A 10723-nucleotide genomic window follows, 5' to 3' on the forward strand; every position below is an offset into this window, starting at 1 on the left:
ATCAACTTACAAATGCTTTATTATTATGCATGAAAATTCCTAGACATATATGCCATCCTATTGATAAAGAGAAGTTGGCGTAACAATAGTGTGAAAAAATTACTTTTAAACGAAGATAAATGAAAGGATAATTCTATTTTTTATTTGGATGCCATAATTTAATACACACTCTAATTATAGAGTTTTAATCACAGTAGGTTACAAATTCATATATAAGAAGATTAAAACACTTTATTTCTAAATAATGTATTTAATAATTTACAAATTGAGTTGAAAGTTCAATTCATAATTAGTTCCCAATCAAATGATTTTTTTTATCTATAATCTCTGAAGGGAAAAACCAAGACTTGTTTGTTAAAATAACAATAGTGATAATTGTGCTAAGGCTGAATCCAGAACCAAACAGAAAAGATTAGAAGAAAAACAAGATATGAAGATATTACTTAATGTGAAAACGATCCAATAAAAAAGTTTAAAACACTAACCACAATATTGTAATATTTAGCATTTTTACCACTTATAAATAAAAGTATGCAATATCCAAATATTTTCTAAAAAGAATCGGACATACAAACATCTATAATCAATTAATCAAAAGCTCCAAAAATATTAAAAACCTCCCCAGGCTAGCAGGGGTTACTTTCCAGCTACGGAAAGTTCGAAAGACAAATTCATGTCAACTCGCTTTCAAATGGTTTCAAGTTTTTTTTTTCTTTTAAGATTTGAATTTTGTTATTCTAATCAAATCAAGTTGGGGGAAATGGATTCGAATACGTACAGGCAAATCTTAGAATTACAATACATTTGGGATGAAACTTGGGCCATGCACCTTGTAAAGCCAAGTGGTAATCTTTTATTACTTCGTATTAGTTGTAATCATCCTCCACGAACATTGAATGATTCAGCGCCATAATATTTGAAATACAAGCTCAGAAACAGTAGAGAAAACTACTTAAAATGTGGGAAAGGTTATGGTCCAATGACAAATAAGTCAAAATTTCCAGCCATTTCTAACAATTTCTGTGTTATTAAGTCAAAGCACTTCTTCCTGCACCCAAGTGTCGACAAAGGCAAAAATCCGTATCCCTCTAATTCCTGAAATAATTCCATTTATTATGTTAGGAACTGACAGCAGATAAACAGGCCCAAAGGCAAGACAAATTTATAAAATACCTCATTTTAAAAAATAATAAATAATAATAGAAAATGATGATACAAATTGCCTATATTAGGATAAGTTTCCTGCCTGGATTGGTTCAATTAGGCAGTAGCAGCCAATGGTACAGATCGGTAGCATGCTCTCTTTGCAGCACGGACAATATCTTCAACCTGCAGAATTCATAAACCAAGAAACATATACAATGACAACTGTACAAATATAACATAAATTCAGCCATCATACTAGCTGGTTTGACTAATGATTGTACTAGAAAGAAGAGGGACTGGATTAAAGAAAAGGGAGGAATAGAATCACCTGTGGCACAGCCATTCTCTCAAGATTTGCTGCATATGGCATGGGAACATCAGCTCCAGCGATTCTCTCAACTGGTGCATCAAGATATGAAAAACTCTCCTCCACAACAGATGCACTGAAATAAGTAGGCTTCATAAATATATAAGATGCCAAAATATGTGGTGAGGAGAAACTAAACGATTCAAGAGGAAAGAACTCAAACCAGATTTCAGCACCGACACCGTGCTGGGGAAACCCTTCTTCAACTGTTATTAGTCTGTTGGTTTTTCTGACTGATGCGTTAATTGTGGCTCTATCTAGTGGCCTAATAGAACGCAAATTTATAACCTGTATTTAACAAAATTAGTAATTGCTCTTCTTAGCTGAAAGATCATATCAACTTGTAAGACTTGCATTTCTTTGTGTTATAATTTACCTCAGCACAAATTCCATCCTTTTCAAGCATCTCAGCTGCCTGAACAACAAACAGTCTATTAGTTGATAACTCCACAGCCAACATATTACCATAAAGTTACATTTTCAGGAAATTACAACCGAGGCAAACAGAAAGAAACAATACTGGAAATCCCATTAAGAAGTGCACTAAGCTGTAATCCTAAAATTTGCACTCATATTCAACTCATTCAATCAGAGGCAACCTAATAGCCACACCATATTTCAGGCAGTTCTCAAGCCCAGAGATTAAAAGATAGTCTAACGGAACATGGGACCCTGCAATGCACAAGATAAATAAAGAATCCACCACAGTAACTAGCAGCAATGAATAAATCAGAATAACATGTTGAATATTATAAAAAAATCTGGTCCACTAATCTTTTAAGCTCAGAAGTTATTACCAAATAAAGTTTTAATCCAATCAACCAAAAGCCTATTTAATGCAGTCCAATATTATAAGAAAATTCTAGAAAGAGCTTCTTAAATGAGCTCCCCATGAGCTCAATAGAATTTTGTAAGAGATTCAGCATTATCCCGTTATAAGTAAACTTTATAAGAGATTCGATTATTTGCATTAAAAGGAATTTAGTTATTAACTGAAAACATTACAATCTCGTAACAGAACACCCCAATATTATAGCCAAGTTTCATCCAATTAGGCAATATATGAACACATTTGTCTCTTCCTTCCTAAATATGTAGCAACTGGAATTGCTTGGTTGAACATAACAGCTAGGGCTGAGTTCAGTTCGGGCAAGCTTTTTGGATTTTTTAATTGCCTATGATAATTCGGTTCTGTTCGATTCTTGGTTCTTTCATGCTTTTTTCTTTTTTGGATTTTTTAACTTCATTTTGACATAATAGCTTTGCTTTAGGGCTTTCAAATATTATTCAACAAAGTTTCGAAGTCTTTTTCATATAAATTTCTTAAAAATTTAAAATTTTCATGTAAATAAAAAAACCTATAACTTTTACATTGTATTTTTTCAAATTAGTTTTTTTATATAGTATTTTAAAGTTATTTTTACTATTTTAAATATAAGATATTTATCGTTACATCATAAAAACATTAATAATAATTTAAATAAAAATAGAACTCGGTTCAGTTCAGGTTACTGCCAGTTTTTAGCTTATGAACCAAAACCATCCAAACATCACTAGTTCAGATTGCATTTTGGTTTCTTGTTTGTTTTTTACTCAATCCTAATAACAACCCCCATCTCCTGGATCATCTTCTAACTTTTCACCACTAAGGTTTTGTTTAGCATTGCTCATAGGGGTGGAAAAGCACTTTTTGACAGCACAAGCAATGCCAAACAATCAGCTTTAACATCAAATTAATTTTCACCACTAAGGTTTTGTTTAGCATTGCTCATAGAGGTGGAAAAGCACTTTTTGACAGCATAAACAATGCCAAACAATCAGCTTTAACATCAAATTAGTTTTTCAACCCAAAGCTAAAAAGCCAAATTTAAGTGCTTTTGATTTTTATAAAAGCTATTTTGGAGGTGAAAATCTAAAATTACCCTCATTTCCCTTTTTGAAATTTATTTTAAATATATAATATTATTGTATGCTATTTTAATATCTAAATGTTACAAAATAATTTATATTAATTGCTTAAAGAATATTTAAAATTTATATTTCATATGTCAGAATATTAGTGAATTTGAATATAATCTAAACTAAATTATCTTTTACTTTCCAACATCATGCCTAAATGGACATTTTAACTTTTCACATCACTTTTTGACAACCATGCTAAACACTTAAAATTAGAAACCAATTTTTCCATAACACTCTTCAAAAGCACTTGTTCCAAACAAAGTTTCTCAAAAGTATTTTTTCAACTGCAATAGCAATGTTAATCTAGCCCTAAGTGGAGTATCAACTACACATTAACCCCAAGGCCAAAAGGAAAAAAGATTGGTTTGTTCTCAATGTTTCCGTGTTCTATTTCTTTGGTTAGTAACCACTGACACTAATTTTATTTTCAATGCCAACAGCAAGAACCTCTTTCCCCTTATTGCTGTGTCCATGCCGAATCTGGTATAATAAGTTCATTATTTTTATTTTTCTGGCATATCCAGCAGTACTTGACACATATCTGCTATTTCAAACAAGTGTCCATGTCCGAAACATATCCTACATGAATACATGAGAATAGCAGCTGTATCCATCCTTCATATCTTTAGATTATTCTTTTATATATCATATAGAATCTTGTGCAATTGCATGCAATCTACCTCAAATAGAAATTAGGCACAGCTTATCCAAATAGACACTACATAGAAGACATACCTTAAGTGCATAGCCCACCATTTTTGAAAAAGCTGTAATAGTCGCATCTTTTCCTTCTCTCTCAATCTGTCAAAGTAGATGGCCAAAAGATAAATTTAAATGCTATCAAAATGCAACATCATGGATACGAGTTACAGCAGAATCACCGACTGCAGAAGCATCAATAATAGTTATAACAATATCCGTGAGAGTAAAAGTTAAAGAGAATCATATCAGCATTACCTTAGCTTTCCCAATTGGAAGGCAAAAACTGGAATCAAGAACTTCATCAGAAACAGGGAATGACTCACCATATCTGAAACAGTATGATTATATGAGAGCAATGTCAGACATTAAAACTCTAACTGAACACTGGACCAGTAGAGTGGCAACGCTCAATACATAATTCAATCACATTTTATTAATTCACTTACAACAACTCGTTTTCAAGGAAAACAACTGGATCAGGATCTCTAATAGCAGCTTTGAGGAGTCCACGAGCATCTTCAGAATTATATGGTGACAATACTTTCAACCCAGGACAAGAAGCATACCATGCTGCATAACACTGAATATTAACCAAAAAGACAAGTAATTAAAACAAGCTTCTTAATACATTTAAAGTCAGCTACACCTCTATAAAATGGGAATAATCAAATGGTAATAAAAAACAAATCATTTTTTAACCTCCGTAGGCTCTCAGGAACAGAGGAGAATTGTGTAGGTGACCAAACCAAATAACAGGTCACAGTGCCAGTAACATACGAGGAAACCATACCTGAGAGTGTTGGGCACCAACACCAGCAGCGGCACCATTAGGTCCTCTAAAAACAATGGGTACAGATATCTGGCCAGCAGACATATAGTTGGACTTTGCAGCAGAGTTAATAATGTGGTCAATTGCCTGCAATAAAAGACAAAGATGTATCAAAGAAAATTTTGCATCGGGGATTCAGGACAAGAATCTCATAAAAACACATTGAAAGAAAGTAATTAAAATTTTTTATTACCATAAAAATGACCAATAACTAATGTAGTACTAAATCCGAAAAATTCTGGCACATGATGACTAAATCTAGATCTCGGCAAACCATCATTCCTATATCCAAGTACATATGATGTTAAAACAATATAGAGACATCCAAACCATTTGCTCTCTTAACATCTCAATGCTGAGCAGGAGGGAAATTGATCATTGTTTTAAAAGCCAGGATATCTTACACAGCAAGAAGGCAACCAAAAGAACTCCAAAGATCCCGCATTTAAAAAAAATGCATCTCATTGGAAGAGTTTTCAGGATATCTTCTGAAGCACCATTTCTCGGCTTGTCTTAACGCTAATTCTTTGGTGATTAGCATAAAACAAAGCGAATTACAAAATTGAAACAAAAATTTGAATCACTTATAGCCAAACAAACTTGCATTCCAACAACATGATTTGGCTTCTTCAACCAGAACCATAAAAGCAGGACCAATTACTGGTAACAGCATGACCAGCTATGAAACACATTTTAAATGCTATCTCTTTCCTTTACAGTTTCCATTTGTAGTCTAAAACCACAAGTACCAATACTTTATTGCTATGTGTTGTCAAATATAGAAAGAGAAGATCAAAATAACAAATACATAAATTCTATTGCCCTTCATTAATCAGCCACTATATCTAATCACAGATTTACCTTCAAAGAAAACATGCATACTTCATTCATACAAGCTCCAAAGAATTTCAACACTACATTACAGTAGTAGTTATAACTTCACTGTCTTTAAAATAGAAAGCACATGATAGTATACTACCACTACTTTCTTTTTTATGGCATGCATGCCACTTCATTTAGAATTCGTATTCAAAACTTATGAATACTCTAGTACGCAAACTAAAAAAAGCATACAGAAGCATAGATTCAAAACAGAACCATCTAACCTGCATGGAGAAGTTAAATGTCATAAACTCCACTACTGGCTTCAGACCATAGTAAGCAGCACCAACCCCAATCCCAGTAAAACCAGCCTGTGAAACAATAAATAGACAACTTAGGTGAGAAAATAATGTAATGAAAACTAAAAAGCATAAAATAACACATATAATAGGCATGTGAGATTAATTATTCAATAATATAATAAAATTCACAAACTGAATAAAAGAGAAAAGTATAGGCATGGATAAACATAATTACCTCAGTAATTGGAGTATCAAGAACCCTTTCAGGTCCATACTTCTCCAAAAGTCCCTTGGTTATCTACACAAAAAGGGAAATAAAAATCAATCTTTGCTCTTCAGATACTTGTAGCAATGCTTCTATGGCCTGTATTATATGTAGCAAGAAATGCTAACCTTGTATGCACCTTGATATTCTCCAACCTGCATTTTATGAGTTCAAGAAACAAAAATCATAAGAATGGCATATAAATAAAAGGAACAGCCAAAATATTACCAAAAAATCATTCTGTTAATGTTTTCTCACCTCTTCCCCCATCAAAAAGACTTTTGGATCAGCCGACATCTCCTCATCAAGAGCAGAGTTTAATGCCTCTCTCACTGTAATCTATACATAATTATCATTAAACAAACAAACAAATAAACATTACTCCTTGAAGGTTAGACCTTTTGGATATTAATACTCACAAAAGCCATTTAACATTAACTGCAAGATGATGCAAACTACATACAAAGAAACACAAATATAAAGATAACCATATCTGTGTGCATAAGGTTGTGTGCTTGAGTGGAAAAATATGAGCCACGGGTCTTTCTTCTGAATGTTGCTTACGTAAGTAAGCTACAGAGCAGCTGCTAAAATTGTACATAGATACTCTTCTGAACGAGTGAACACTTGCAGTATGCAACTTGAAATATCTAATAGCATTAAACCCACAAAAAGTACAGAACTACACCAAGAATAAAAAAGGTGAAAAATATTACCTGTTTTGCAGCAGATGAGTAACTTCTCAAGACTGACACTGCAGGCAGAATCTTCTTAAATGATTGCCCCAACATCTAAATAAACAAAAAAGATTGTTTTAAAAAAAAAAAACCAATCAGATTAACTGAAACGTCAACAAAGGTATATGAAAGAGCAGGAGAGTTTCCAGAACTCACCCTTTGCCTTGCTATTGCTAACATCTTTCCTCCTCCACTTTGCTTTTCTCTGAACAACAATACAACAAGCTATTTGTTAATTGTTCCTTGCAATGCTAGTCCCAGTTTCATATAAATCAAAGATGCATTAAATAAATGCTAGTGCAATTAAAGCATTGATTAGTGTAAAATGCTTATTTCACTCACTAACTATGAGGATTATCTATTCAAACAAGTAAATCTGAGAACTAATCACTAAAATATGATTCAGAAAAATAAACGAAATTATATTTATATAAATCGAGAAATCTAAATCAGAAAATATATATTCATATAAGATGCTGGAAAGTGGGAACCAAACGGTAATGGATGGAAAATCAAATCGGATCGAGAAGATAAGAAAAACGTACCTGCTTTTGATGTAATGTAAAAAAAAAAGAGAGAGTGTGGAATTAGGGTTTTCTGAAAGGAAATTAATCGGCAGGGAGATGACCAATACTGAAATTGGAGAAACGCAGGTGGGGGCGGTGAGCTAACGCATCTGTTGTGCTGAAACTTAAAACAGAAATAGAAATAAATAAAAATAAGGAATGTTTTCTATAAACATACTTAGAGTTAGAAAGAGTGACAGCAGCGACCAAAGTGATATCAAGGGTCAGGAATCAACTGGGAAAACAGCCAACAATCGGGCGGCTCAGTTGTGATAGGGGAAGATAGATATTTAATAATTTAATACTACTTCTATGACGGGGAATTTTTAAAGCTTAATTCGTTATCACATATTAGTATATGAAAAAGCCTTAAAAAAATTATAAAATACAAAATATAAAAATGTTATAAAATAAAAAGATATAGAGAATGAACAAATAAAATATGAAAGAATGTATCTTATTGATCAAAAGGATGATTATAATGTTTCATCATACTTTCTTTTTATATGCATAAGAAATATAAAATAAGTAAAGATTTAATTTTAATAACTATCAGAATTTAAAGTACATTAAAGCTTTATCTTAATCATGACGAACATTTACTTAATAAGATATTCATAACAACAAATACATAAATGTATAAAAAGTTTAAGTTTGAGATTGTTGACCATAATTATTGTATAATTCAATTAATCGGAAGTTATAATTGATAGATTCTTTTTATTTGATAAATTTAAATAATTTTCTTAAAATTATTTAAATAATTTTTAATTATTTTAAATGTTTTTATTATCTCAATATTAATTATTTATCTCTAGATCAATATCTCAATTTACAAATAAAAAATTTTAAAAGTGAAGTGAATATCTAAATATTAATATGTGCATCCATTGTTTCAAAATATTTTTTTAATACTTAATATTTATGATCACAATTACAAATCACGCTCACAAATATTCAAATATATCATCGTTTTTCTTAAGTTCACTCAAGTGTTTAACCATCTTAAAGAACTTTGATATAAAATAAAAAGAGTATGTGCACGGCGAAAGATAAAAGAAATTTACTCTAGACATAAAATAGGAGCCAAGTCAAATAAACTTGCTCCCAATAACACTAGTAAAATATTAAAAATTTGATATAGAATTTTTTTTCATTTTTTATTAAAATATTTTTTTAATAAAATTTGATTATATTACTATATATTTTGTATAACAACTTTTTATATTTTAAATGTGATTAGTGAATGTATATTTTATTCCAAGATACAATAATTTTTACTTTTTAATTTTTATTTACAATCTTATTTTTATATATATTTTTTACAATATTTTACAATTTCTAATAATTTTTATAAGTTCTTGATAGTTTTTTTATAATTATTATTATATTTACATTTTAAAATTCTAGCATATTTTTTAAATTTTTACATAGTTTATATATTTATAATTTTATTTATATTTTTTCTGTATTTTTTTATAATTTTTCAATAGCTTTTAAGATTTTTTTTCTAGATAATGATGTTATTATGATGTCAAAGTATGTCGCACGATATTTATGATTGTAATATTTTAATCATCTAAAGGACTGAATCATGAATATCTAATAATGTTAAAAGTCATATAAACTTAAGAATTGGGGTGAATTAAAAAAATTAAGAATAAAAGTGAGAAAAATAATATACATTAGGGCTAAAATGTGCATTAAGGCAATTTTTAATTAGTTACTCTCAAAGAAAATTTAATTAGTTGTCAAAATAGGTGAAAGTTTGATGTACTTTGGCTGGGTTTAAATATGAGAAGCTGATAAAAAACGGCTCTTGAAGATTAGGGGGGTCGTCCACTTTACATTTATTTTTTCTAATCTGTTTCTTTATCGATGAAAATAAAATAATAATAATTTTTTAATATAAAAATTAAGGTTGTTTTTTATTTTATTGAAAACTACTTTTGAAAAATGATTTTTGGATAATTGATTAGTTTTTTTTGTAAAAATTTATATTTTCTGGTGCTTGAATGATTTTGCGTAAAATATTTTCTATTGTTTGACAAATTTTTCTAAAATAATTTTCTAAAAGTTATTATTAGTGAAACAAACACGACATAAATATATTTGTTACAAAATATTATAGTACATTTTCCTTGTAACAATAGAAATTTATTTTATAGTAAGATTATATTTTGTAATAATTAATTCATATATAAACTTAATAATAAATAATGCCTAATTAAAACTTAATTTAAATTACATATATCTCATAAGAGTGCATATTGACACATTAGAGTTGGAAGGGATAAATGAAGTTAAGCATTATTTAAACAAATACTCATATTTGTATAATTAAAATATTTATATTTTATTATAGGTTAAAATATGTCATAAGTCCATGTACTCTTCATAAATTGTTAACACTATTAATTATTTTGTTAATTTTTAAGTTCATTACAATGCTATTTTTTAGTTAACTGGCTATCAAGTGAGTATTTTTAATTTGAAAAATTCAAATCAACAAATTTGACAATAATAATAATAATAATAATAATAATAATAATGTTAACAACTAGACTTGAACTTTAAAATCTGAAAATAAAACGACTCAATTACTTAAAATGTATTATGACTAAATTCCAAATTTATGAATGGAATTACGACATATTTTAACATTTATACTAAAAATTTATTATTATATTTATAATTGTAATATATATATTTATTATTAAAATATTAATATAAATAATTTTCACTAATATATCAAGAATATTATTTAAAATTTAAAAATATTATTAAAATAAAAATGTAATATTAAATAATTTATTAAAATAATTCATTATATTATTAAATATAAATAATTAAATATGTATATTAAATAATATTAAAATTTATAATATTTGATATTAATATTTTAAATATTTTCAAAATTAAAATTAAAAATTTATTTTTAATATAATAATATTAGGTTTGATTCAAAATAATTTTTATATAAAAATAAAATTACTCATAAAAATATTTTTTTTAGAAAATAATT

At 28.9% G+C, this 10723-nt stretch overlaps 1 protein-coding gene across 2 annotated transcripts; it reads right to left on the minus strand.

Annotated features, from left to right (window-relative positions):
- Positions 1-833: 833 nt before the first annotated feature.
- LOC107946197 (pyruvate dehydrogenase E1 component subunit beta-1, mitochondrial) lies at positions 834-7964 on the minus strand. Of its 2 annotated transcripts, XM_041106896.1 has the most exons (16): positions 7678-7964; positions 7289-7337; positions 7112-7186; positions 6654-6734; positions 6524-6550; positions 6366-6428; positions 6113-6199; positions 4968-5093; positions 4624-4757; positions 4433-4505; positions 4211-4276; positions 1890-1928; positions 1677-1801; positions 1475-1589; positions 1247-1329; positions 834-1095 (listed from the first exon to the last, which is right to left on the minus strand). In XM_041106896.1, exons 2-15 carry the CDS (start codon positions 7310-7312, stop codon positions 1261-1263), a joined length of 1104 nt encoding a protein of 367 aa, XP_040962830.1. In that variant the 5' UTR covers positions 7313-7337; positions 7678-7964; the 3' UTR covers positions 834-1095; positions 1247-1260. The 2 variants fall into 2 exon arrangements, with proteins under 2 accessions (XP_040962830.1, XP_016735916.1); XM_016880427.2 differs by lacking the exon at positions 6654-6734.
- Positions 7965-10723: the final 2759 nt, after the last annotated feature.

This window comes from Gossypium hirsutum, chromosome D12 (genome assembly GCF_007990345.1).
Source record: "Gossypium hirsutum isolate 1008001.06 chromosome D12, Gossypium_hirsutum_v2.1, whole genome shotgun sequence".
In the NCBI taxonomy this organism is placed as follows: Eukaryota; Viridiplantae; Streptophyta; class Magnoliopsida; order Malvales; family Malvaceae; genus Gossypium; species Gossypium hirsutum.